General features: G+C 36.8%; 1 protein-coding gene across 2 annotated transcripts in view; it reads left to right on the top strand.

The window, feature by feature from the left end:
• The window catches only part of ROCK2 (Rho-associated, coiled-coil containing protein kinase 2), a 99327-nt gene that overhangs the window by 53451 nt on the left and 18096 nt on the right, over nucleotides 1-27780 (top strand). For both annotated transcript variants that reach the window (XM_014956778.1, XM_014956779.1), the window contains exons 4-19: nucleotides 4256-4393; nucleotides 7286-7546; nucleotides 14329-14473; nucleotides 16653-16791; nucleotides 18490-18581; nucleotides 19366-19525; nucleotides 20123-20186; nucleotides 21997-22076; nucleotides 22438-22486; nucleotides 23408-23543; nucleotides 23672-23763; nucleotides 23983-24229; nucleotides 24529-24635; nucleotides 25284-25443; nucleotides 26320-26480; nucleotides 26907-27091. In XM_014956778.1, the coding sequence (XP_014812264.1) occupies nucleotides 4256-4393; nucleotides 7286-7546; nucleotides 14329-14473; nucleotides 16653-16791; nucleotides 18490-18581; nucleotides 19366-19525; nucleotides 20123-20186; nucleotides 21997-22076; nucleotides 22438-22486; nucleotides 23408-23543; nucleotides 23672-23763; nucleotides 23983-24229; nucleotides 24529-24635; nucleotides 25284-25443; nucleotides 26320-26480; nucleotides 26907-27091 (2216 nt within the window). The remainder of the gene's footprint in view (nucleotides 1-4255; nucleotides 4394-7285; nucleotides 7547-14328; nucleotides 14474-16652; nucleotides 16792-18489; nucleotides 18582-19365; nucleotides 19526-20122; nucleotides 20187-21996; nucleotides 22077-22437; nucleotides 22487-23407; nucleotides 23544-23671; nucleotides 23764-23982; nucleotides 24230-24528; nucleotides 24636-25283; nucleotides 25444-26319; nucleotides 26481-26906; nucleotides 27092-27780) is intronic.

Here is a 27780-nt window from a genome sequence, read left to right as displayed (position 1 = left end):
TAATGTGCTGGTAAAATGCATAGTAACTTAGTCATATAATGATGGGGTTTGAATTTTTATTCTTTATGTGTTTTTTTTTTTTTTTTTAAATTCTTTAAATAAGCCCTTCAAGTTCTAAAGTAATAAAAGCTAAGAATGCTTAGTACTGGAAGGGAGCTCCTGTGTGTTCATATAGAGCTCTTCTGTGCTTCATGCCAATTTAAAAGAAGAACACTCTTTTTCTGGAGTGTAAAAATATAAGTAGAAATCATAATGCTATGCAGTCTTACAGCTAAAAAGCAGTGGGTGAATAAATGCAGCTGTAGATATGAACTAATATTAGCTGGTGATGAGGGCATACATACCTAAATTTTTTGCCTCACAAGGTATGATACAAGTTTAAACTATTGAGCTAAGCTATATCTATTTCTACTCCATTCAAAATGTTAACACCACAGTTGCAGATGATGGATTTGCAGTAATCAAAATATTTTGCAACGCATTCTGTGATCAAAATAGAAATTTGCTTCAGTGGGGGCTTAAACGCAGAAAGAACCATAAATAAAACATGATTAAATACATGGGTTAAATTAATGAATGTCATGTTATCAGTGTGTGCTGTTGTGCATAAATATTTGTAGCACAAATATTTGTTAAATATTTGTAATAGTTAAATATAACAAGCCAACAAATGAGTATGTTAATATTCAGCATAAAATAGTCAGCGATGACCACCTTCATTTATTTTTGTTTCCCCCAAGCTTTCTGCTCCAATACAGCATTTTCTTGTGAAAGAAGTGGTGTGCAGAGATCAGCTTCCCAGGTGCTAGCAAGAAAGGAAAACACAATCTCTACTGCTGTATTAATTAAAATTTAGAGCTAGATCTTTTTTTTTTTTTTAAATAGCCTCGCTTTCCCTCTCTCCTTTCCCCCAAAAATTAAAAAAATCAGTCCAGTAAAGAGAAATCAGATGACTCTGGTCTGAGCATCTGACTTTATAGGAAATTGTTTTTCCACCAACTCCAGAAGTATTAAACTCCAGCCAGAGCTTTGGCCTCTGGATTCCTGGGTCCCTGGTGATGGGGAAAGCTAAGAAAATAATTGCCAGCTGCCAGATCCCGTCTTCTCTTATGCACTGCTGTGAATTAAAAGTGACTGGTGTCTAGGGCAGACAGAAAAATTGAATTATGGTGCTTAATATGTTACTTGTGGTTTATGCAGAAGCAGTAATTTATGAAAGCACATCCTGAGTACCTCGTTTGTTTTCACTTGATTTGAAATTGAAGCATGTCCTCAGTCCCTTCTCCGATCACAGGGTGCTGTATCGGTGCAGGGACACAGTGGTGACTGACTCCCTGTGCTGGAACAGAAAACTAGAGCGGGGCTGATGCTTTCTTGTGCTGGCTCAGAAGGGATGCTCTGGGTGATAGTCTTTACTGGTGCTTTACAGATGCTGGTTTAGTTTTTTCCATTAAGTAAGTGCTTTGTTTAGCTCCCCAGCTGCTGCTGATGTACACGTCTCTAGTAATGCGCATAAAGCAGTTGTGGTCTAGTTACCTGAAAATTTGTCAGGGTATGGACTTAGGTACTATAAAGTATTTTAGGATACTTGTGATTATTTCAAACCTTATTTCACAACTCCAGGATCTTCATTTTCTTTTATCATAAAAGAGATGGTACCATTATCAACACTATGCACTCAATCTGATAACTTGCAGATATGTTATTTTCTTTACCTACAGATTTTTTCTGACACCATTCCTATAGAAATTATGGATGCATTTTGTGCATACTTGTTTCTTGATAGACTTAGACTGATGAAGCGGAGTAGAGGGAAATTCTTATTTCTTAATGCATTTTCATAAGTTAAATGAGGCCATGTTACTCAGTCTGGTGGCACGAAGGGATTTTCCTACCTATTTTGAGAGTTGCTCTGGTGAGCTGCAGTTTAAATTTGGCAGTTCATTTAAACAGTTGGAAGAAATTGAAACATCGTGACAGTTTAATACATGAATAATCTGCTATACGAGCCAATATATGTATGTACAAATATAGCTCGGGGTAAAGAGCACAGCGGTTAGCAGCTAAATAGGCTGTGTCCAGGGGCCATGGTGGTGGGTCTAAGCAGTAACATCACCAGTGGGGCACGGGCATGACACACTCAGCCTTTGGGTGTGCCAGCATGATAGTTGTTGCTTGGGTTCCTTGATTTTTGTACGGGGAATGAACCTATCTTGAAATTTTCCTCAAGAAATAAGTTACCCAACTAATAACCTGTTGGCAGTACCTCAGCCAGGAGCCCAGGCTGTGATTTCTGGGCCCCCTACCCCTCTTCTCCTGTGCATGAGCTTGCTTCAGGCTGTGCTGAATTTTTGGGACTTTCATCATCGATTAAACAGCATCTTTTTGAGGTCACTGGTCTTTGTGTTTCTTCTGGTTTTGAGCAGGATTACAAAAGCTCTACTTCATGGTGTGTAGTTTGTGGTGCGTCACCGAGTCTGTAAATAATCCCATGTGGGATTAGTAAATGGGAACAAGGTAGTTTTCAAAATCCTTTTTTTTGGACACCCTTCATTAGCTGGTTAATTGTTAATGTCTTAAAAAAAAATTCTTACAGGGTCATTAATGCATGTAGAAATGTGTTTCTGTTTTGGTGTTTGGTATGTATCTAACTGTACAGAAGGTCGTGAGTTACTGTTAAACTATGCAAAATGCTAATCCTAAAACTTTTGTACCTATACCTTGAGAGCAAAAAGTTCCAATTTCAAGAACAGTAAGTTCATAAATGACTTCATTTCTGTTCACATTCTCACTCTTTCCATGATTTACCCCTCAATGCCACTTCTATTTGTACAGCTCATGCCTGTTGGCTTCAGCAGCTTCAGCCTTTGCAGCTCCTCAGGAGCCGGAGACTGATGCTCCCAGATCTATAGACCCAACAGGTGCCTCTCGGAAGCTTTGCCCTGCAGACAGAATGGTCCTGAAACATTTACAGCCGTTCAGGAAAACAGCTTATAAACATTCTTTCTAGTAACGTAATTAAACTTGGACATTGTGTAAAACTAAAAGATAGGCGGGTATGGTTTATTTTACTAAATGTTAGGTTTTTAAATGCACCAGAAAGTTGTAACTGTTTAGTTCTGATTTCTCAAATTAATCCACTGAATTTTTTATTTTCATGTGAAGAAAATATGCAGGAACTTAAGATGTAGTTAATTTATTTCATTCTGCTGACACAGGCATCTTACAGCTGAATACTTCTCACCTTTATTTCTACAAGGAACACTCAAGAATATTAAAAAAATGGTCCTTCAGTACTTTTTTCATAATGTAGCATAAATCTAGCATTGTTTCATTAACAGGGTAATGACTTTACAGTCTGTGCTGGAAGGATTTTCTTTCATGTCCATATTCAGATGAAGTTTTCCAAAATATTTTCAGATTTTGTCGTAAAAGTTTTCATTTTAGTTTTCCAACAAGATTTAATTTTACACCATTTAAAGTAAATTTATTAACTACTTAAGATATATGACCAAAAATTTTTGTGGGAAAATAAAAATTGGAACGGGATGAACTGGACTGCTTGTAGAATTTCTAGCATGAATGAATGCAATGGATAGATGGTGTTCAGAATGATTTCTCCTTACATGGTGAAACTTTTGAGGGGTGGATAGATAACCATTTCCTTTTTCTTCTGTAAACAAACCTATTTTTTTTTTCTTTTTGCTTCCCAGTGTTCTGGGTTACTTGAAGTAGGCACATTTACTCAGAAAATGTTAAAAGCAGTCCAGTTCTTTGGAGAAAAATGGTACTTTTCTTATTCTAAGATTTGGGTTGGGTTTTTTTGGTTGGTTGGTTGGTTTTTTTAGCAGTTTCAGTTTGAGTAAGCAGACTACTGGAGTCAGCTCATTTTTATGCTCATAGCCATAGTGAGGAAGAACATAGGCTTGTGTTGGTGCATCTCCAATAGAAGAGCTGCCTCCTAAGAGCTCCCACTGCCCTGAGGTGCGTCCTTCTGTGGCCCTCCAGCTCCTCTTCTGGGGTTGCAGCATCCTTCTTGTTCCATCTCTGCTTTTTTTTTTTTTTGGAGCAGGCCTTAGTTTTTTTCTCTGCAGGTTTGGAAGTTCAGAAATCCTACTGTGTAGAAAATTGAGTATACGAAGACCCGGAGGCATCACATCCCAGAAAGCAGTTTGCATATAAGAGAAATACTATGCTGGTATTCTATTGTTTTGCAAGGCTTTTAAGAAAAGTTCTCTTCTTTCTGAATCAACAGGTTCGCCATAAAATGACACAGAAGGTTTATGCAATGAAGCTACTTAGTAAATTTGAAATGATCAAGAGATCAGATTCAGCCTTTTTCTGGGAAGAAAGAGATATCATGGCCTTCGCCAACAGTCCGTGGGTCGTTCAGGTAAGGAAGTTATATAAAATAGTAATAATAAAGCCATAAATCTTTCCCAGTCTTGAGCTGGTTTTGAATTTACAAGTAAACTGAAATAATGGTTTAGGTTCGGATTTTACTTTTCAAAGATACGAATTTACAGCAGTTTCACTGAATTTTGTGTATTTGGCTGCCTTAGAAAATAGATTAATTTACATTTTAGCTATTCCAAATGCATCATAAAATGGAATTTAACAGATTTTTTAAATATCCACACAATTATTAGGAATAATAGGAGGTTGCCTTTCCAACTAAGAAAAATTCTGTATAGAAATGTAGAAATAAATGTCAACATTATTTCCAGTCTTTCCTCACGATAGAGTCAGTTGATCACAGGCCATTAGTATTAAAAGTGCTTTGAGTAGTTACTGTCTTTTCAGCTCCAATTAGATAGATGGATGAGTGAATGCTCCTGGTCTGCAAGGCAGGAGATTGTAGCAGTGGTTTGGTTGAATCCATCTCCTGTCTGATGGTCAGTTACTGCATCTTGGCTCAGAAGTAATATCCAAGCAATGGACAGTTGACTTCTTCAGCTGGTCTCAAACACCATTCAGTTTGTAACTCTCTTGTGATATGTATCATCATGTTTGTAATATAACAATTGACAGAATGAGAGGGAACGGCTTCAAGCTCCAACAGGGTAGGTTTAGACTGAACATTAGAAAGGAATTTTTCACAGAGAGAGTGGTCAGGCTGCCCAGGGAGGTGGTTGAGGCACCATCCCTGGCTGTGTTTAAGGGACGTTTAGATGTGGTACTGAGGGATATGGTGTAGGGGAGGGCTTTGTAGAGTAGGGTAGATGGTTGGACTCGATGATCCCAAGGGTCTCTTCCAACCTAAATGATGCTATGATTCTATAAATTATCCCTTTGGGAAGAATTAGTACTGAATATTGCAATTTGTCGTAACTGGTAAATTGCACCAATTAATAAAATGAGTAGTGAAAACATATGCTTAGAGAAACCGTTAGTACTTAATTTTGTTAAATAATTAATATATTCAAATGCTTTCACGAATATCACCATGCTTCTGTATATGTAATAAGTAAACACTGGCCTTAAGCTTTACGTATATTCTTCATAATGCTTTACCTCACGTATGCAAGAAATATTTTACAAAGTTTTTATTTAGCTGTTTTGCTCTTCTGAGCATATTCTGTGTTCTTACCTATATTCAGCAGAAATACTTAACCAAATAGATGAATTTTTATTTAGTTCTTGGGTTTTGTTCTAAGAAGAGTAGCCTGGAATTATTTTTATATTTCACAGACAGTTGAAAGTAATGTGAAATGTATGACACAATTTTCAAAGGAAAGTGTAGCAAGTGTGATGTAAATGTGTGTGTGTTTGTAAATAGCAAACGAATTGAAGTGTAGCTGCAGTTGTGCCTTCTATGATGAGATGTGTTAGTGTGATATATTTAGGTAAGGTGATCCAGGGGGATAAGACATGGAGCTGGGTTTGAAAAAATGTAGGTCCTGTTCTGAGCTAGAATCTGGGACAGATCACACTGCTGGGCTGTGTCTTCTTTTTTATGTGAAAAAGAAGTGAAACCGGAGCTGTAAGTAACTTTGGTGGTTTTGTTGGTGTGGGGTTTTTTTTGTGTGTGTGTATGTGGCAAGGGTGGTGGTGTTTGGGTTTCTTTTCTTTATCAAATTGCTTGAGGGCAATAACAAAAGTGCTGTTGAAAGGCATAGTGTTGTTATTTATTATACCGTTATATTAATATATCTTTACATGTGAGAATACAGAGACTATTTTGCATTTTAACTTAGATTTTAATGACCAAATGCATGATCATATTACATATTGTATATAGTATCCATTTGTGAAAAGAAATACAGTGCAATATATATGTATTAATAATATAGGTCTTTGTCACTACTATACAATAAATTTTAATCTAAAGGTCAAATGTCCTTAATAACGTTTCTCATCCTCCACAAACTCCCTGTTTTTGATTTCTTCCTTTCCACACAATCCTTTCAATTGCCTTTGAATTTCGTGTGGGTAACTTAAAGAAGTGAATGAAATTAGTTTTTGATGTATAAGAGCAATATTCCCCGAGAAATAAGGTGAGAGAATTTCAGCGGCTTTTTCACACCAGTTGTTGAACATTTGATAGTAATGCTTTTTGCTGGTTTGGGCCATTTTTAGACCTTGTGATCACTGGGTGAAATCTCTAAAACATCAGCACCCTAGGTCTGAAATACATTTTAAAGAGACTAAACTTACTTTCACTGTCGTGCCAGTATGAATCATACTCACTGCAACCTATACACCAGACTGTTATTTAATAGTTAAGGATAATTTCTTTGTATTGTGTTATAGTTGTCTTCAGAAATGTTTGTTTTCTTTTTCTTTCTTATTTCAATATATGTGTTGAATTAGGACAAAATCAGTAGTGGTGAGGTTTTTTGTAAATACGTGCAGAGGTAAGGAGATTTATAATATATGAAATTTAGAAACAGTCTAGGTTGCTATTTGCTGTTGAGCTATTTTCAAATCCATACACGATGCATCCTTTCTCAGATTTCATACTTTGCATTTTGATTCAGTGGTACTTTTTAATGCCAGGAAACATGGATGTATGGACACTCGTACTACTGAAATAATCAGGAAATCTTACTCGCTTTCTTAAAAAATGAAAGTGAGAGGGTTTTGAGGTTCAGTAAATTTCAAGTTAGTCATAATTAATAGAAAATATAGATTGAATATAAAAAATAAACTTACATCAGTCTTGAAAACATGCTCGGGTTTAATGAAATTTCAAGATAAAGTGCTCTGTTGTTTTTTCTAGCTGTCTCTAAAAAATAATTGTGCTTTTTTTCTTTTCCTTTTTTTTTTTTTTTTAATGTTGCAGCTATTTTGTGCCTTTCAAGATGACAAATACTTGTACATGGTAATGGAATACATGCCGGGTGGAGATCTTGTAAACCTTATGAGCAATTATGATGTGCCTGAGAAATGGGCCAAGTTCTATACAGCCGAAGTTGTTCTTGCTCTTGATGCAATTCACTCCATGGGCTTGATACACAGGGATGTGAAGCCTGACAACATGCTTTTAGATAAATACGGGCATCTGAAGCTGGCAGATTTTGGCACTTGCATGAAAATGGATGAAGTAAGTATGCATCTGAATAATTTATCATCTACACAACTGTAATTCTAAGGTTATTTTCTTATGAATTATAATACCCAAAGGAATAGTCATCAAATGGTCCACTTGGTTGGAAAGCTGTTCCTTGTCTCCTGGTGTTAAATACAAGGGTGCTTTAAATAGTATAACCTTGTCTGTAATAAACTGTTCTGGCGCACGGAAGAAGGATATAAACTTACTTTTTGTTATTTTTGAAAGCATGTGTGTTTATGAATTTCTGAGGTTCATTTTTTTTGCCAAATGCCTGAAAAGCTTATAAGACAACTCCTAGTTTCAACATTAGTAACCTCACAACAGTTAATAAACTGACATTTTTCTGTAAATGAAATTATTTTATAGGCAAGATACAGTCCCTATTTTTTTTTTCAGTGTCTAATTGTTCTCATAGCATCCTCTAGTGGTCATTAAAATGAGGTCACAGTAAGGCGGCAGCGGTATCTGATATATTGATTAGAATTTATGTTAGCTATTTGTAAAGTTGTCATACGTTTTAATTGTCCAGATTTTACCATGTACAGCCAAACACACATTTTTCTAATGGGATTGTATAAGAATATTTTATTTTTAACAGGATATAATACTTTATATTATTAAAGGAGACTTAAAAATAAAGCTACCTTTTGTAGTTTGCAGTCTTAAAATCTTCCCTGACAAACAATATTAGTCTTTAATTTACAGAATATGTTCTTCCTGTGAAAAAAATTATAAGAGATTTTAAAACAACTGTGTATGGATGTGTGTTATGATTTGCCTGGCTTTTGAAAGGCTTCTGTATTAATGTTGGCAAGGATGATCATTTTAAGCTTATTCGCTTTAATTTGTTAGATATTTTTTTTCTTGTATTGTTTAGGCAGTACTTGGTATAATCTCTGCAATCTACTTAATTTGCATTTGCATCATTAAGTTAATGGCTTTTCAGTTGTATCCAGAAGTACTGTCTCTCGTTAGGGTTTGTTTTTTCTCTTTCCTGTGTCAATATATTAACTTCATTCAACAACTATGGCTGTTTATTGAGGTTCAGTAGCCTGTTTAGTTTTGCTGATATTTTAAGTTGTTATTCTAACGGCAGATAGATTGTTTACCTCCACTATGATGATTTACTTGCCAGTATTTTAGAGGATGGCATTTACTATAATTGAAAAAATCAAAAGTAGTACTTGATCTCTTAATTTAGTCCTTAAAAAATTAATCTTGGTTTTGAGCCACTGTACTGTAGGTCTTAAAGGAATCTGATGTTCATCAGAAGAAAAAATTAAAAAAAGCATCAAAAAGTTCACAATATAAATTACAAAAAAGGGCGATCCCTTATGCTATTTTAGGGATCCCAGAAATGGGGAACCTAAGCCTATTTTTCCTTTTTTTCCTGATGTTGTTCTTAAAAGAAAGGAATACTAAAAGGTGGTTATAAATGCACGTTTCTCATAAAGAGTTATAGTGAGCTCCAGCTTGGAGTGGGCATCATCAGTGAACCAGTGATCTCCTGAAGAAGTTAATTTTTTAACAGATTACATTTGAGTTCTTCATGTTTCTCAGACTCAGTGGAATGGCAAAAATTTTTTATACAGGAAGCTTTAGAAGTTGAGAGGTTCTGGATTGTCTCCAAATCTCATGCTACTTCTTACAAAACATGAACGCATCCCAGCTGTGTAAATATAATATTGATGTTGGCAGGATGATTTCTAGAAAATATATGCTTGCCCAATACTTATTTATTTTTTCTGATTTGGAGTTCTTTTCGTGGTTGTGCACATTAGCATCTGCCTTATGCTCTTGAGAGCCCAGGAAAATTCTGCTGCAATTTGGTGAGAGTGTTTTTTGACCTTTCCTGTGGAATTGAATACAGTCTCCTCTGAAGTCTGCCAGTCCAGAAACTTGCAGCAGAATTCCTCCTTACCAGTATGTGAGAAGAATTGCTAAGTGTTTTAGTGATCTTTTCCAAGATAAAAGGAATTGGCCTGTTCATGTAGCTCCATTGTGATGGTTTTGGGCTTTGTGGTTTTTGGTTTGTTTGTTTGATTGATTTTTTTTATTTTATTTTATTTTATTTTTTCAACAAGGCATTTTTATAATTGAATAAAGAATGGAGTTGTCCTCAAAGGTCTAGTAGGAATTGTGTTCTCTTTTGGTATTTAGGTGTGATAAGGTAGCCCAGGGCAGGTCTCACCAGACTCTAATCTTTAGGTTTTCTGTAAGAAACTAGTCAATAGCATGGTTGGCTTCGATAGAGCTGGGAATGGCTGGTGCTGCCAGGCTTGGTACGTAGCACTGCCTTGTTCTAACTGAGCTTTTAGAAGAGCACAGGTTTAGAGGATATCTGTTAAAAAGAGATGTGACTTAAAGGAGGGATGTTTACCCTTTGGGATTATCGCCTCAGCTCAGGCAGTTTAGCTAAAAGAAGGAATGTGTTCTTCTTTTTAGAACTCGACTTTATTTCTCATTGAAGCTGGGCCAAGACTCTGCTGGATACTTCTTGCTGCAGTCCATTGTCTGCAGCTCTCTGCACGCCCAGCTGCAGTGGTAACACCTCATCCGAGCACACGAGCACTCTCTAGCTCTTGTTTGCTGAAAAGAATTCCATGAGGAGTGAAAGCCTGATTCAGTGGATGAGGAATTGGTTGGATGGTCGCATCCAGAGAGTAGTGGTCAATGGCTTAATGTCCAGATGGAGATCGATGACAAGTGGTGTCCCTCACAGATCTGTCTAAAGACCAGTACTGCTCAATATCTTCAGTGACATAGGCAGTGGGATTGAGTGTACCCTCAGCAGATTAGCAGATGACACCAAGCTGAGGTGCAGTTGACATGTCTGAAGGACAGGATGGCATCCAGAGGGAACTGCACAAGCTTGAGAAATGAGCCTGTGTGAACCTCATAAGGATCAACAATTCCAAGGACAGGGTCCTGCAGCTGGGTTAGGGCAATCCCCAATATCAATACAAACAAGAAGTGGGCCTGTGTGAACCTCATAAGGATCAATAAGGCCAAGGGCAGGATCCTGCAGCTGGGTTAGGGCAATCCCCAATATCAATACAAACTGGGGGATGAAGAGATTGAGAGCAGCCCTGCTGAGAAGGATTTGGGGGTGTTAGCTGGACATAAGCTGACAGTGCGCACTCACAGCCCAGAAAACCATCCGTGTCCTGGGCTGCATCAAAAGCAGCATGGCCAGAGGGCCGAAGGAGGTGTTTCTGCCCCTCTGCCCTGCTCTGGTGAGACCCCAACTGGAGTCCTCAGCACAAGAAGGACATGAACCCAGACTGAGAGAGTTGGGTTTGTTCAGCCTGGAGAAGGCTTTGGTGTGGCCTTTCAATACTGAAAGGACCTTATAAGAAAGATGGGGACAAACAATTCTGAATGATGCTAGGAAGCACTACAGCCTCACCACCAAGTTGTCATGAGCTGTAAGAAGATGCTGTGTCTGGTGGACACCCTTTCTTATTTCCGCACTGCACATCACTCACATAGCTGCAAGAGCCTCCCTCGAGATGGAGTTCCAAGATCCACCATGATCTTTTGAGGTGATAAGAAAAGTCTCAGGTAAAACAGTGGCCTGAGAGCAGCCAAAAGAAGCCTTGTATCACAGAATCACAGAATCTTCATGGTTGGAAGGGACCTTTGAGATCATCGAGTCCAACCATAAACACACACACACACACACACACACACACAAAAAACCAAAACACAACAACAAAAAACACCACAACAACAAACACCAAAAAACCCACAAAACAAAACACCCAACCCAACATTCTTGGGCACTAGAGCATGCCCTAAAGTGCCACGTCTATACGTTTCTTAAATACCTCCAGGGTTGGTGACTCCACCACCTCCCTGGGCAGGCCGTTCCAGTGCCTGACCAGCCTCTCAGTAAAGTAATTCTTCCTAATATCTGATCTAAACCTCCCCTGCCTCTCTTCATGCCATATGAGAACTGCTGCAGTAAGTGTGCTACTCGGGCATAAAACAGAGGCTTTGTATTTGAAACACGGGAGTAACACTTTGTGCAGAGGAAACAGCACCCTTTAGATCTCTTCAAATGCTGAAGTACAGAAGGCTGAAGTCATCGTGCAGAGTGTAGGGACTGTCAAGATGCCATGTGCTGCACAGAGAGGACGTACTTCCCTGTTTACTTGGCTTTGATGCCAGAGATCATAGAGACCAGCCTGACTGTGGTACTAAGAGTATCCAGTACTTCAGAATACCTACAGAGCAACACCCAAGTTCTTTCAAAGAACTAGTGTGTAAATGAGAGGAACAGAAATCTGGGAATATTATATTGAGGTGATAATGTACCAGCTTCCCCAGGAACATGGTAGTAATGCCCATCGCTGGAGGTTTTCAAGATGTGATCAGACAGGGTGCTAGATCATCTAGGCTTCCTTTGCCAAGATGGGTTGGGCCAGATGATCTTTGAAGGTCCCTTCCAATGTTCTGTGATGCTGTGAGTGCATTTTCAGATTTGTTCCTGAGACAGAAGGTAGAGAGTTTTATGGGGAGTAAGTACAACCAAATGCGTGTGCTTTGAAGAGATACAGTCTGTTGAAAACTGCTGTTAGCACACAGGGCCCTTTTAACTGTAGAATTATTTTTTTGTTTCATTGTTCAGTTCTTTGACGTCTTGTCTGAAAACTTAAGGCATTGTTACCTGGAGTTCTTTAGCATCTGTAGTGTCATTGGAAAGAGGCTTTCTTGTTGCTGCATACCAGCCAGCAGGCTTGGGTAGGGCTGGGGATTTTTTGGCACAACCTTTGCTTTGTTTGCATAAGACTTCATAAAATGTAAACATGTATACCATATTAAAATTGTTCTTGTTTTGCTGTATTAATTATAGAGGAATGGGAAATGGGGTGTTATTAAGTGCTTAGGTGTCGAGGTGATGAGGCTGTGACTGAAGCTGCGTTCTTGAGAGAAATCTTTCAGCACTGTTTGGGTGACTTTGTTTTTAAAGAAGCTTCTTACCCAGGGAGGGATTGAGGTGGCTTCAGCCAGTCTTCACAGAGTGAAGACTCAGACTTTCCCTTATTGTAATTGTGCACTTGGATAAGGAAGAGAGAGACATGTACCAATGTTGGAGGCCTTGTTAAGATGCCACAGTCCTACTAGAGCAGCAGAATCACATGAGCCTGGAGCTATTCCTCCAGTGCTCAAGGCAAAGAGAGGCTTGAGCTGCAGAGAAGACCTGTAGGGTTGTGCACCTTATTGTCTGTTACAAGCCAGATTTTCAAGTAGTGGTTCCTGCCATGTGCCAGATCCATTTTTGAATGTTCTCAGCTTCAGATTTCTGGAGCCTTTGGGCTTTAGTTTATTTCCCCGTGTTAAAGTGTATTCTTCTTTGTCCAAGGAATGCATTAGATCTTCTGAAAAGAGTTAACTTCATTTTCTTATTCTAGGATGATCAAACTATGTGCTCTCTGTTTCATGGTACAGAAATCAGAAGTTAACCTGCTCTTCATTCTGGAATTGAGAAGTTAAAACTTTCTTTAGGCTTCAGCTTCAGCATAGAGCTGTCGATGAGAATAGACATTTGACAGGAGGACATTTGAAATCCTCCTTCGGTCTCTGCAGTGTTAAGTAATCACTTCAGGTTTTGCTGCCAGTTCATGACTCTCCAGGACTCTGGTTTAGTATAAATAAAAGCTTTTAGTAGTTCATGTTCTGTGTGAAAAGAAATACTGTAATTTGGTGTCTAATTTTTACATGTCAATACGTTTCCCAAAGCAAAATGATTCTCTTCCTTTTTTAAAATATGTATTTTGACTTTAGTCGTTGCTACTAATATTCTGTATTAAAATTCAGAGTTAATATGTATTGCCATTTATGCTGATGGCAAAATGTATGAAGAACTTTGTAAGATGACTTAGAAAAGATTTCAGGTTGAGAGACAGAATAAAAGATGAGTGTATTTTTGGTACTTCTCTAACTGCATCCAGGATTTCGTTTCGTTCATCCATCTGGTCTCTCTTGGCTGAATGCAGTGAATTTGATTAAAGGAAGCAGGGCTGATCAGTCCAACCCAGCCTGCTGGCAGATCTGACGATGCTTCTGCGTCATTTAGCCCCTGCATTTTTAGCCTCTCAGTGTGGAGCAAAGAGGATGAAGAATCATTCCATTAATACAGTTGTGTTAATATGTTAATAAAAATTACTTTTTAACAAAAAAAAACCCGCTGTTCTTTAAAAACAGCTTTTTATTTTTTTCCTATCTTCAAATAAATGACAAGGTGCTAAAAAAAAAAAAAACAAACCACTGTTCTTTAAAAACAACTGTTCTTTTTATTTTTTTCCTATCTTTAAATAAATGACGAGGTGTGACTATAAGAATTTACCTATAACTTGATTTATTGCCTGAATTAGACAAAGCTGTTGTGTATCTTCTGTCTAGGGCCAAGAACTCATAGCTTGTCAAAATTATTCTAAAACTTTTCCCTGAATTCAGTGAGATAAGGAACAGTCCAATATTTTGTGTAGCTTCATATTGAAACCAATGATGATAATAATAAAATTGGTCAATTTTTGAAAGATGTAATCAAGAAAACTGCTATGGAGTAGGGAGGGGAAAGCACGTTACTAGAAATTGTCAGTCCATATTGCTTCTGGAATAAAAAAAAGAGAGTCTTTCAAACACATTCCTCAAATGAGATATTTTGGTCTATATTTTTTATGTTTTTTCTGGTCGTCTAATAGACGAATTGTGTAAAGCCTCATCAGTGCCTTGCAGTGAGCTGTTGGAATTGTTGTGTTGCACAGACAGGTATGGTGCGCTGCGACACGGCGGTGGGCACCCCCGACTACATATCGCCCGAGGTTCTCAAATCCCAAGGGGGGGACGGCTATTACGGACGGGAGTGCGACTGGTGGTCTGTAGGAGTCTTCCTTTTTGAGATGCTGGTTGGTAAGTAGTGATTTCTTCTGCTAACGAGTTTATCGTTTAGTCTTTAACTGTACCTTTAGCTGCCAGGGGGCTGGTTGTACCTCACTGTCTCACAGCTTCTGACTTCGGGCTGTTGTTTCATTCCTGTTCTCTTTGCTCTCTCTCTCACTGTTACGCTGCAACAGCTGCTTGTGTGCTTCCTCAGTGATTAGTTCCCTGACTCGCCTCAGCTTAAAACTAATTCTTAGAATAATTTTAACTAGAGTCAGCTACCTCACCGTCTCGTGAAGGTTTGTGCCACCTCAGGGGCCATACTGAGTTTTCAGGGATGTAGAGATGGGAAAGTAGTGGGCAGGGCAGGACTGTCCCCCTTTATTTTTCTCTCTTTTTGTTTTCTCTTGTTCTTCCTTTTTTCCTTTCATTTCCACCCCCCTCCCCACAAGCCCCTCCAATACCCTCCTCCAACCCCAGCATTAGCAAAGGCTTCTGTTAGGACAAATGACTGTGGAAGCATGGCTTGAGTCTTTCTTTTATGCTTGAGTCAGGATTTTCCAGTGAAATACACTGGACTGCTATGGCAACGAACATAGAATATAATCTGTTAAGGAGATGAGTCATCTGCATCTTAAAATACAGTAAGGATCAGTATTATAGTCTGGTAGCAAAATACTGATTATAGAAGGATGGAATTGAGCATATAATTATTAAAAATCCAAATCAGCATGTTCTGGGAATATTGCAGATTTGATATTTCTGGTATCCGGAGCCAGGAAAGACATTTGGTTATATGATGCTATTACAATCTCTGTGTCTTTCAAAATTAAAGCATTTTGACTTACAAAAACTGTGTTTCATAATTAATAGTCTTCAGAAACAATTTTAGCAATAAATAAAATTCTTCACTTATTAAAATACTGGGCATAGCTGTCCAGGATGTTTTCTCAGACCCTCTCCCCCCGCTCTTGTATCTGAGAGGGAGGATTCTCTCCTTTTTAATTTTCTAATGAATATTTTTTAAAGGGAAGTCTTACTTAGTTTCTCCACATCCCACACGCTGGTAGAAAGTATCTATTTTTGTTTGCATTTACAGATCAGATTCTGCCCATGGTCTTCTAAAACTTTGTACTTTAAAGGGAGCACAGAAAGTGTTCAGTTGTTTTGGTTTTAGTAAAGCTGCAGTGCTAATGAAAACGGTACTGCTTTTTATTGCACACTTAACTAAAAGCTAAAATATTGGTCATAGGATGAATCCTAACATTAGTTCCGTGTCTTGGGATGGTTTTGAGGTGTGGCTTAAATCACACTGGTGTGGAGGAAGGAGCCGAGCTCACACCATCAATTATTCACCTTCACTATTCAATCTATGGATTAGTTGTGAGAGAGGATTTATATAACAGTTGCATCCTCTTGATTGCTGACCTGAACCATTCATATATTCAGAACATTGTCAGTTAACTTGGATGTAATTTATCTTTATCAATATTGATTCTTTTCAGTTGCCCGATTTTGCCTTTCTTAGGGATATTATCAAAGAAACTAGACTTAACTAAAGCCTGTGCTGCAAACCTTTAGGTGAGAAAGGTCTGTGATTTTAAAAGCCACCTGCCCGTGTTAATATGGGCACCCAAGCAAATGTAATGTATCAGTCAACAAGTTATTAATATGAATTTAAGAGAGTAGTAACAGCCTGTGAAGGCTCCTGCTTGGAGCTGACTTGCCTTCTGCAGCTCCAGGGGGAGGCAGGGCAGACCTGTGTGCCTCTGGGACCACGTTTGGAGAGCTTTGGTGGATTCTTTCCAGCAAATGTGCATTAGCAAATCTTTAATGAGTTTCAGTCTGTTATACCTATGGAAGCACTTAAAAATGGGAATTTATGTGGGTGTCAACCATCATGTTAAATTAGAAAACACAGTCATAGTCTTCCCGTAGCACAAAAGGTGCAATTCACGGGCAAAATTTTGGTAGTGATATGCAGGATGCAAAATGGTTTAGGTATTGCAGGGAAAGAGTATTTTTAGTAGTATATGTTATTTTGTACCCCGCATTCCAATTTTACTGGTTTACTTTTTTTTTTCTTTTAAATATAAGACTATTTTAGGTAAAAGTGCTTTTAGACATTCCTTTGTATCTTTTGACTTTTTCAACTTACATGAGGTGAATGTGATTCAAAATTACAGTCAGTTTACTCTTTTCTTTTCAGGCGATACTCCATTTTATGCAGACTCACTAGTAGGAACATACAGTAAAATTATGGATCATAAGAACTCACTACATTTCCCGGATGATGTGGAAATCTCTAAGCATGCAAAGAACCTCATCTGTGCCTTTTTAACTGATAGGTGAGTGCCTTTATTATTCTGGTACTGTTTTCATTTTGGATGGTATTAGCACATGTGTGCATTATAAAAATTAATTCCTTCCATTACTTCACCTAATCTCTGTTCAGATCTCTTGGGCAAAATCTCCCGCTCTCTAGTTTTTCTTTTGGGGTGGTTTTTCCAGGTATTGTATATTATTTCTATGACCAGTTGTGACAGCTCTTGTTAACAAGGCAAGTTGTGCCAGACAAATCCTTCCAGTTGCAGTGTATAATACAGTAACAAACCTGTCAGGTTGAAAGCAATTTGTAAGCTCCAAGGCAGGGACCAAAACATTGTGCTCAGTGTTTAAGTGGGTGTTACTTAACAAAATGAAAGCAAATACTTTTGTGAAAATAAGAGTGTATTGACTGAGTTTGTTTAAACTTTCTTAGGATGTTTGAACTTTCTGTCATTTACTTTGTTATATTAATTGACAAGTATAGCTAACAAACCAGCAAGGGTATTTTTTTGGCTATAAATAGGTCCTAGAGGTCTCCCTTTGTGGAACTGAGGCATTTATTGATATTAAGCTTTGTAAGCTTCTTCTTCACCTGAACACTTATATTTTCTTTAGTTCCAGAAATAAGAGATCATCTTCAGTTTCTCTGATATAATAGAATGCTGTTGGTCCCTAGTTAACTCTGGATTGATGGTGTCTTCTTAGGCTTTCCTGTGGTCTCCTGAGCTTGGCTACAGCAGAAAATCTAGCCTTTATAGAATGCGAGATTAGGAAAAAAAAGTGCCTTTTAATGGTTTTTGCATTCAAAGAGATATTGTTTGCTGCGTTGAGCAAGGTCGCAGTTACTCAGGAAGGATGTGCTTTAACAGGGGTTTTCACCCTTAGTAGCTGAAGGGTAGAGAGAAAATATGAATAGAAGTTAATAATGTGAATGCGGTGAGGTGTACTTCCACTACGTGTGTCCCTCTTCCTGTTTATATTTAATACAGCACTGGAGCGATTTATTTGAAACAGATGCCTTCTTTCCATATGCGTGGTCACTGCTGGAACACTTAAAAGAAGGAATCAGCACTGACCCTATGATTTATTAGTTCTTTTACACGTGTTGGTTTTTTGTCCTGTTCTCGTAGATAGTTTTAAGAGAGACTCTTTTGGCCAAACTAAAAGTTTCTTGTTGCACTTAAGATTTACTTCACTGCAAATGTCAGCAAAAGATGTGTCAGGGTTAGTTATGGGGCAGAGGATGGAATTCTTAAAATATTTATTTCAGTCCAGCTTTGAATAACTGTTCTGTGCACTCAGTTAGACCTTCCTTCACTTGCGTCTTAAGGTTTGTCATGTGGTTTGGCAGACATGGAACTTCTGCAGTTATTTTTCCCTGAGGGTGTTGGGTTTTTGTTTGTGTTTTCAGTTTTTTCTTAGTTCTTGCCTCAGTGCTCTCTTTCTAGTTTTACTCCCCACGTGGCAGACTCCAAATTCTGGACGTTTTAGCAGTCGCAGGGAGAGCACACGCTAAGAAACAGAGTGCATTTTATATAAGAAACTACAGATCAGTGGTTGGTGGTTTTAAATTTTTTTTTTATTTGACCATCACTGTGGTTAACACAGACAATCTTTACTAAAAGCGTCTTTGCTACTTATGAGCAAGTCAGAATTTAAATAACAAAAAACAAGTGCTATTTTTCCTAAAATGAATTTGATTGAATTGCTCTGTTTAGGGATGTGCGACTTGGGAGAAATGGGGTTGAAGAAATAAAGCATCACCCTTTCTTCAAGAGTGATCAGTGGAACTGGGACAACATTCGAGAGAGTAAGTAAATTAGCTTAAAAGTTCTGGTGGTGGGGTTTTTTTTTAAGTCAGTATTTGCAATAGTAGAAATAAAAAAACTTTAGGTTGTATAAATTAAGTATTTTCTATTTACCAAGAATCTTGCTCAAACCTATATTTATCATTTGTATCATAAAAAGCCTATCAGTAAGTGTTAGTAAATCCACGTTTTTCCTACAGGAATTATTGCCACCTTTATCATGCTTTTAATGTATAGATTTCTGTTTTGAACAATAGGACTGGATGTTTCAGAATTCTAACTAAAAAGCAAACACATTAGGTTTGTCTCTTTGTGGCTTCTGCTTTGTTTTGGGTCTCGTTGTTGTTTTAGCTGCCTGTAGTTAAGACAGTAGTTTGACAATGGTCTTGTCAGTTTTACTGCTTTTCATTTAAGGAATTGTGAACTTGATAGCTTCAGGCAAAAACTAAAGTATGTCAGTTCAGATCATGAGCTTGATCGTAACTTCTAAAGGCATGTGTTTACTAAAGTTTCTTAAAATTATTATTGTATTTAGAGTTCTATTCTCAGATGTGATTACCTTAGCAAATACATTTTGAGCATTAGATATTCCACACTTTAAACCAGTAATATAAAAGCACATTTTTCTAGAAAAAAAATCACAGTAATATTTACATATCTGCTGCATGGTTAATACATATTTCACTAGCAGGGCAACTTAGGGTCTTTTTAAAATTATAGAGATACCAGTGTATAGCAAGTGGCTGAATCTTGGAGTGAAGTTGATCTTTTCTCCTCTTTTTGTAGCTGCTGCTCCTGTTGTTCCTGAGCTTAGCAGTGATATAGATAGCAGTAATTTTGATGACATTGAGGACGACAAGGGAGACGTGGAAACCTTTCCAATCCCCAAAGCCTTCGTGGGAAACCAGCTGCCTTTTATAGGATTTACCTACTATAGAGACAATTTGTATGTAATACTTCAATATACATTTTTAGAAATACATCTGCAGATTTTTCTTCTGTCCTTTTTTCACTCTAGATACATAATTTATTCCTTGCATTATATTAATTTATGTCCAGTTGTGAAGATGCAAAATGCAGAGTTTGAGCAGAATATATAATTTGCTACTATTTTGGTTATTTTGATAACTGATTAAAGACAGCATTTTTATATGTACAAAATTGCATAGTCTCTTAAAAAATCTTTTAGGGTTAAAATACTGATAGATTTGTAATTTAGCTCTAAAATGATGCTTTTATTAGTAGCTTTAGAAAAAAGTTTACACAAGATAACAGCTTGCTATAACTTGACTTGAATGGTTAAGAAATAATGTTATAAATTAAAAATTATAAGCTGCTATGGATTTGAAAACGTGTTATACATAAGAAAAGATTCAAATCAGAAAGATGCACTCGCACAGAAATACAACAAGCTTCATTCTGAGAGTGGCGTAGGGCAAATTAAAACTTGAGAGAATTGGTTAAAATGAGTTGATTGGCAAGGTTGCCAGAGTTGTTGAAAACTTGAATAAGAGCTGGAGGGATTTGGTTTTGTTTTTGACAGGTTGCTAAGTGACTCCTCTCAGTCTTGCAGAGAAAATGAATCTGTGCAATCTAGTAAAAATGAGGTTAGTGCCTTTTTTTCTTAAGTATTAATGGTATGGTTAACTAATTTTAAGTGTGTTAAGAAAAGACGAAGTCTAAAATAAGTTTTCAAGAAATTTTGTGGGGGGATTTTTGTTGTTTAATAATTACCAATAAAAATGATATTTTCTATTTACAGGACAGCAAGGAGGTAAGAATACTACTTGAATTATGAAAGGAACCAAAAAGTTCCTACATAATTTACGTGAATGTGAAATACCTTAAATGTTTATTCCCAAATTGCTAACAGTAAAACAGTTGCATTTGAAACTATTGCTCTCAAGCATTAACGTACTACTGTATAAAGATGAATGAATACAGATTTTTCTCAAATTCTTCAGGCATCTAGAATTTGTTTGGAAAACAAATATGTAAGGCTCTGTTTGCCACAAACAGCATCACTCTCGGGAAGGTCATGAATTTTGGCTCTACGCTTGCCTGAGTGATTCATGACTGATTTATTCAGAGTTTGGAAAAGTAAATTGGCACCTGCAGTGATAAAGGAATGTTTAAATCGTGCTCTCAGTTGCAGCGAGCGTATGGAGGATGTTTATCCAGCTTTTGAAGATTGATAATTGAATTTAGATTTGCAGGTGACTGGAGAATGCTATGGAATTTTCATGTACTTACTTACTTCATTATGTTACTTAAACATTCGTATTATTCAATTGTAGATAGTGTAACTGTTACATTTCTTAAAACTTACAACTCTTTTCAAAGTTTAAAAAAATAAGTAAATGAAATGCCTTATATATTGACCGGCATGAATTTAAATGCAAATGTTTATTAGACTCCACTTCGTTCCTTCCTGTCGTTGCTGAATAGATGAATAGTTTTAGACATTGCTGGATAGATTAATAGTTTTAGAGTTTCCCTTTTAGAAAGAAATGATGCTGCTGTTTAAAATACGCAGCTTCACATTTGTGATGTTTGTTTTATGTTGTGAGAGTAAGTGTAGTTGGTAAAATTTTGCATTTCACTTCTGACAACTTTCGTATTTTCTCAAGCAGTGAATCTCTGTTTTTGATGTCCTTTTCAGAGTCCCTGTTTTGGGCATCTTCTAATTGTAATAATTATAAAGTGTTTTAGAAGACCACATTTTTACATTTCATGTTGGGGGAGGTAGAGGAGGAGGGGAAAGGGAGGAAAATGCATTTGAAAGCCTGAAGACGTAAGGCAGATACAGAATTTATTATTTATCAATTATTTCATGAACATTTAGGTACTTGACTCACAATTTCTTTTTAATATTTTAGTAAGCAAAACAGAGCATTCCCAAACCTGAAAATTGTTTGTTAGCTTCTATGTGTTCCACTAAGAAATTCTTCTTTATGTGAAGTCATTGAGCATACTTAGTAATATTCCCTGGATATTGTCCAGTTTGATCATGTGCCCCCTGTTTTATTTTTTAATTTTATTTGGAAAAGTCTATCTCAAAAATTCTGCTGTAGTGGAAAGTCTTTCTCAGAGAAAGAGTACAGCAAAGGGCCAGTAACAATATTCTTTGCCCTTAGTAATTTTGTGACTCACAATCTGTGGCACGTGATTCTGTGATGCTTAGATTTAATGCAGCAAAATTCGTTGCTATGGATTTGTGTCTTTTAAAATCATCAGGATTAATACCTTGTAAAGATGTAACGTTCTAGTGATGGTTTTAAAATAACATAGTGGGAGGTTGAATTCATTTTCCTCGCTTTCTCTTTTTTTTTTTTTTTTGTTATTTAATTGAATTACCCTTGTTTTGTGTAATAACGTTTTTACATGTGGGCCATGCTTTTTTGACATTTCACACAGTTTCAGAAAAAACTAAGCAAGCTGGAAGAACAGCTCAGTAACGAATTGCAAGCCAAAGATGAACTAGAACAGAAGTACAGGTGAGACTGTTTTGACATCTTAGGTATGTTTATGCAAAAGTTTCATTACATCTTTTGGTTTTGAATGCTTAAAAGCATTTTAACCCACTTTGGGGATTTCCAACCCTCACTGTAAATTGCTGGCTTAATTCATGCTACTCCTGTGACTACTGGGGTGGTTTTTTGGGTTGGGTTTGTTTTTTTTTTGCCTTAACTGTCCATAAGAATCTCTCTATTGTTTGAGTGATTTCCCCATGAAGTTTTGAAGTTACATGTGATTGCTGAAAATAGAGTATCTTAGATAAAATTAATGAGACACTTCCAAACATTCTAATTTCTTTATAATCAGTAGGGTTTAAAAATATTTTTTCAATTTCTTCAGGTCTACTAATACTCGTTTAGAGAAGATAGTGAAAGAGCTGGATGAAGAGGTAAGTCCATCGTATTTCTTAGCGGAATTAGTAACATTTCTGTGTGGCTTTTTTCTGTAGGAAACAGCAAATTACTTTTGAGTAGCTGTGTATTTATAGCAAGCAATACCAGTTGATTTCTTGATATTTGCAAGCATGAAATTTTTGTCATTGCTAAAATATTTTCATTATTATTTCTGTACTACAATTACACATTTGTTTCCAGGATTTGTTTTTCACCATGGTTTTAATTTGGAGGACAGTGGGGTATAAATATCCCATATATGACTCTAAAAATTAAAGACGTGAGAGTAATGTTGTTAGAAGAGGAAGGCCATTCCATTCAAAAATTTTTGAATTCCATTCAAAAGTTTTAGGAAAAATTTTTACACTGAAAGGGTTATTAAGCATTGGGATGGGCTGCCCAGGGAAGCGGTTGAGGCACCATCCCTGGAGGTATTTAAAAGACAGGTTGACATAATGCTTAATGACATGGTTTAGTGATGTTCTTATCAGAATTAGGTTGATGGTTGGACTAGATGATCTTACAGGTCCTTTCCAACCTAGACAATTCCATGATTTTATGATTCAAACAGAGCCAGTTAAAAGAACCCAATTTCTTGCCCCGCTTTGCACTTTAGTGCTACTACAGATCTGTCATATCTGTATGTGTGTTTCTGTGCATCTGGAGTGGCTGCTGGGGCAGATTCCTCAATTCCAAACAATCAAATGGTTTTTAAATTGTAAAAACTCTTGGCCGTAGCCGGCCCTGTCCTGGGCTGGATTTGACCACGTGTTGTGATGCCCTGTGTTTGCTGCAGACCAACAGACTGTGTCTTTCTCCATTAGGAACTAAACTGAGTGCGTGACCTGTCTTTTTATCATTTAAAGCATACTACTCTTCTATAGGTAATTAGTGGTGTTTCTTTTAAATATATCCAGATAACTTCAAGGAAGAATGTAGAGACTACAGTCAGACAGTTAGAAAGAGAGAAGGCTCTTCTTCAGCATAAGAATACAGAATATCAGAGAAAAGCAGAACATGAAGCAGATAAGAAACGCAATTTGGAAAATGAGGGTATGTTGAACCACACTTAGAGGGTTCTGTTTTGATGTGGGGTTTTAAAAGATAAAATAAATTAATTTAGTTCAAATTGATGGTTTTTCATGACAGTGATTAACAAAGTTGAATTGTTTTTGTTACAGTTAACAGTTTGAAAGACCAGCTTGAAGATCTGAAAAAGAGGAATCAGAACTCTCAAATATCCAATGAGAAAATCAATCAGCTTCAAAGACAGGCATGCCAACTTTATTATGTATATTTTAAAATAATAGCTGTAAGAAGTACAAATCTTTAAAAAAGGTTTAAAATCTGTTCTTTCTTGCCATGTTTTGGTGTTCAAAAATAATCTTAAAATACACTCCTTTCTATTTCTTTAATCCATAAAATCTAGTATTCTGTAGTGGAAATGGTAGTCGTTATATTGTTTCTGAAGTATATTTTTATCCATCTTTAGTTGGATGAAGCCAATTCTTTGCTGCGGTCAGAGTCGGATACTGCAGCCAGGCTAAGGAAGAACCAGACAGAAAGCACGAAGCAAATCCAGCAGCTGGAAGCCAATAACAGAGAACTGCAGGATAAGAACTGCCTGCTAGAGAATGCCAAACTCAAACTGGAGAAGGACTTTCTCAATCTTCAGTCAGCTCTAGAATCAGAAAGGAGAGATCGAAGTCATGGATCAGAGATTATCAGTGATTTACAAGGTATTCCTGCAAATCTTCTGAAGTTAAGCTTGCTTCTTTTGTCAGAAATAAAAACAGGTTTGGGTGATGTTATTTGAGCTTCAAATTGTGGCTAGATTAGTGTGTGGACACACATTTCGGAGAAAATGTATGATAACTTTTATAAAATGTTATTGTTAACTTTTAAACTTACCCCAAAGGGAGATGTTCTTGATAGAATTAGCAGCTGTTACATTTGAAAAATGTTATCTTGAAGGAGATAAAATTCATTGGTTTTTTCATGTACTGCCCAGCCTCATTGACATTTTGGTCATTCTTAGGGCGAATATCTAGCCTCGAAGAAGAAGTGAAAAATGGAAAGAGTGCATTAGCTAAACTGGAAATGGAGAAGAGACAACTGCAAGAAAGAATTACAGATTTAGAAAAGGTAACAGCACTTCTCAGTGAACAATGGTGTTACATGCTTATGGAATTTTTAAATTTGTGCTTCCTTTACTTGAAATATGGAGACAAAATCTATGCGAAAAATAAGCCTTATTTTCAGTATTTATTCTTCTTTGAATTTTTTGTTGTTTTTGGAATTTGGGAAGTGGGTGGGAAATCATTTCCCTTATGATCATAATACATTATACTTCTACTGTACTCCAGTGTGTAGCTTAACAGTGCAGCAGTAACATTTCATTTCATCTGTTTGGGTTTTTTTAAGTCTCAATATTGCCCAAAACAAAAAAGCTTCTGCTATTATTTTTTCCAACAAATTTGTCATTGAAATGGAAGTATTGAAAAAAATCTTCAATAAACTTAATCTTTGAGCTGGTCTTAGTAGAGACCGTTGGCTGTTAAGGCAGTAATTCTATAGTTGTTTGCAATGGGGATGTCATTGGGCGTGTTTGGAGCACTTTGCCATCCATACAAAAACATTTGTGGAAATGAGTTCCCAGTTAGCTCTTTGTAATCTGAGCTCTCTCTTCTACTCTCAGATCACTTCCAAAGCAGCATGTTACTGTTGTCTGAAATTTTGTCTTTAACCTGATGTATTTAATGTTTTATTTCCATGTAATTTTTTCTTTAACAGGAAAAGAGCAACATGGAAATAGATATGACGTATAAATTCAAAGTTATGCAGCAGAACCTTGAACAAGAAGAAGCTGAACATAAAGCCACAAAAGCACGATTAGCAGACAAAAATAAGATCTATGAATCTATAGAGGAAGCAAAATCTGAAGCAATGAAAGGTATATATTTGATATCACAGTTGGACTTGGGTGTAAATTATACCAAGTAGGTAATATAATCTTTTGATGCTAGTGGAAGCCTGGGTGTAGGCCTTTATTCCTTGGTTCCCCTGTTCTTTTTAAATATCATTAGTGCTGTAAAAATCAGTCGTAGTCCCTTTGTCCTTGCTTTGCTAGGTTAAAGACACGCTGATTTATTCTCGGAGTACCAACAGGTTCTCCATTGCACACACCGCTGATTCATTTTCTGCTAATGTATTCTGAATTAATTTTTCTTAAATTTATATTACTAAAATTGCTTGAAACATTTTTATGAAGAGCTTGTCTGTGTTCTTACTCTGTGTACTCATGCCTTTTTTCTTAATCCTAAGTACAGTATGTGTCAGCAACTTGACGATTTAAGTATGTAGATCAGATAGAGTTAGAAATGGCAAAGCCTTTGCTACGCTTCCATAGTCACTGGGCATATTCTGGTGCATCTCATGACAATTTAAATCTCTTGGAGAGAGGGATAATTACCAAACAGTTCCAGAAGATGGCTCTTAGTGTTGAATTAAATGGCTTATGTTTATTGTAGCTACTTAAAAAGCTACCTACAGATCCTTTTTATCCATCTCAGATACGTTGCAGATAAAGTGGAAGTTATCTTGAAGCTCAGAAGTAGGAAATAGCTGTCGTTCAGGAATGCTTGCAAAAGCATCCTCTGGGTCCAGGTTTACTGTGAAAATTGTAATGAATCACTTTTCAGCAATCTTTCTCTTCGGTGTTCAAAGGATAAACATGTTGCTTATTGTTAATATGGGATATACATCCTCCTCCCCTCCCCCTCCAAAATCTGCTGGTTTACACTGACTGACGTCTTAAATCTCTTCACAGAAATGGAGAAGAAACTTTTGGAAGAGAGAGCTTTAAAGCAAAAAGTAGAAAATCGATTGTTAGAAGCTGAAAAGCAGCGCTCCATGTTGGACTGTGATCTCAAACAATCTCAACAGAAAATCAACGAGCTCCTCAGGCAAAAGGATATACTAAATGAAGATGTAAGGAACAATGCCAAAGGGAGCCTTGAGTGGAACCTGGTTTTCAATGTCATAATTTTTTCCCTGTTGTACTATATGTAGGAGTTAATATATTTGTGAATCAATATATTTAGGAATGAATATTTGTGAATGAAAATGGCAGCAACTTTTTACTTCTCTGTATTTTGGAGCTTTTGAAAAGTCTACAGAATGTGGTTTCATTTTTATGTAATGTTTCAGTGTTGCTGATTCTGGATTGTCAAATGCTGTGAGAGTGACATGGAAAAAGTAGTTTGTTTACTGTGTGCTGATGTCTGTATTTAGGAGATAGCTTTGACTTACGAGAAGACATGAGCATGTTGTACAAAAGTGTGGAGAAAGACGCTATTTAAATGTTGCTTTCCTGTGTAGGTCTGTAAAACTCACAGGTTTCTGTTTATTTTTCAGGTGAAAAACCTGACATTAAAAATAGAGCAAGAAACACAGAAGCGCTGTCTCACTCAAAATGACCTCAAGATGCAAACACAACAGGTCAACACCTTGAAAATGTCAGAGAAGCAGTTAAAACAGGAGAATAACCATCTTCAGGAAATCAAATTAAGTCTGGAAAAACAAAATAACGAACTGCGCAAGTATGCCAAGTTGCTATTTGTTTTTTAGTAATGTTACTGATTTGTAATTATTTTTTTGCAAAAGCTGAGAGCAAGATTAATTTTTAAAATTTGCTGTACAGAATGTGCTGTTCTACAGTGCAAAATGTAACTGTTGTTTAAAAAAAATTACAGTGACTCTAGCTGAGATTTTTCCCTAGTGATTCAGCAGTGTCTAGATTTGCAGTAAAAGATGTTTGTCATCCTGAATATCTTAAAAAACCCCAGTTTAAAAACAAAAGTGTGAGGACTTCAGAGAAATACTTGTTTAATAGAAAGTCTAGGAAGGTGTTGGTTTTTTTTTTTTTAAAAAAATGACATAAGACTTCTGTGAAAAGGAAAGTTACTGGCATTATTAGTCCAGGAGAGCTCATTAGAGTTGGAGATGAATACTGATACAGAGGTGTGAAGGAAACTATCCACTTCTACAGATGTTTGAACACATCTGTTGTGCCTTCAAATAGGAGCTGCATTAGATCCCAGCAGTTCTTCAAGGTCTTACAAGCAATATTTGCACCTGATAATAAATAAATAAATAATTTTTAAACATAAAATTCTTGTGAATGAGAAGACAAGTTTAGCACGTACAGCAGATGAATCCCATTCTTAGCTCCTCTCTGCCTTTGGATGGTTCATCTCCTTGTGCTTTCCCTTTCCTGTCAGCACGGTGC

The sequence above is a fragment of the Calidris pugnax genome, unplaced genomic scaffold, assembly GCF_001431845.1.
Source record: "Calidris pugnax isolate Ruff unplaced genomic scaffold, ASM143184v1 scaffold171, whole genome shotgun sequence".
Classification (NCBI taxonomy): domain Eukaryota; kingdom Metazoa; phylum Chordata; class Aves; order Charadriiformes; family Scolopacidae; genus Calidris; species Calidris pugnax.
The sequence above is the reverse complement of the archived record's forward strand: the minus strand, read 5'-3'. Positions and strand labels throughout refer to the sequence as shown.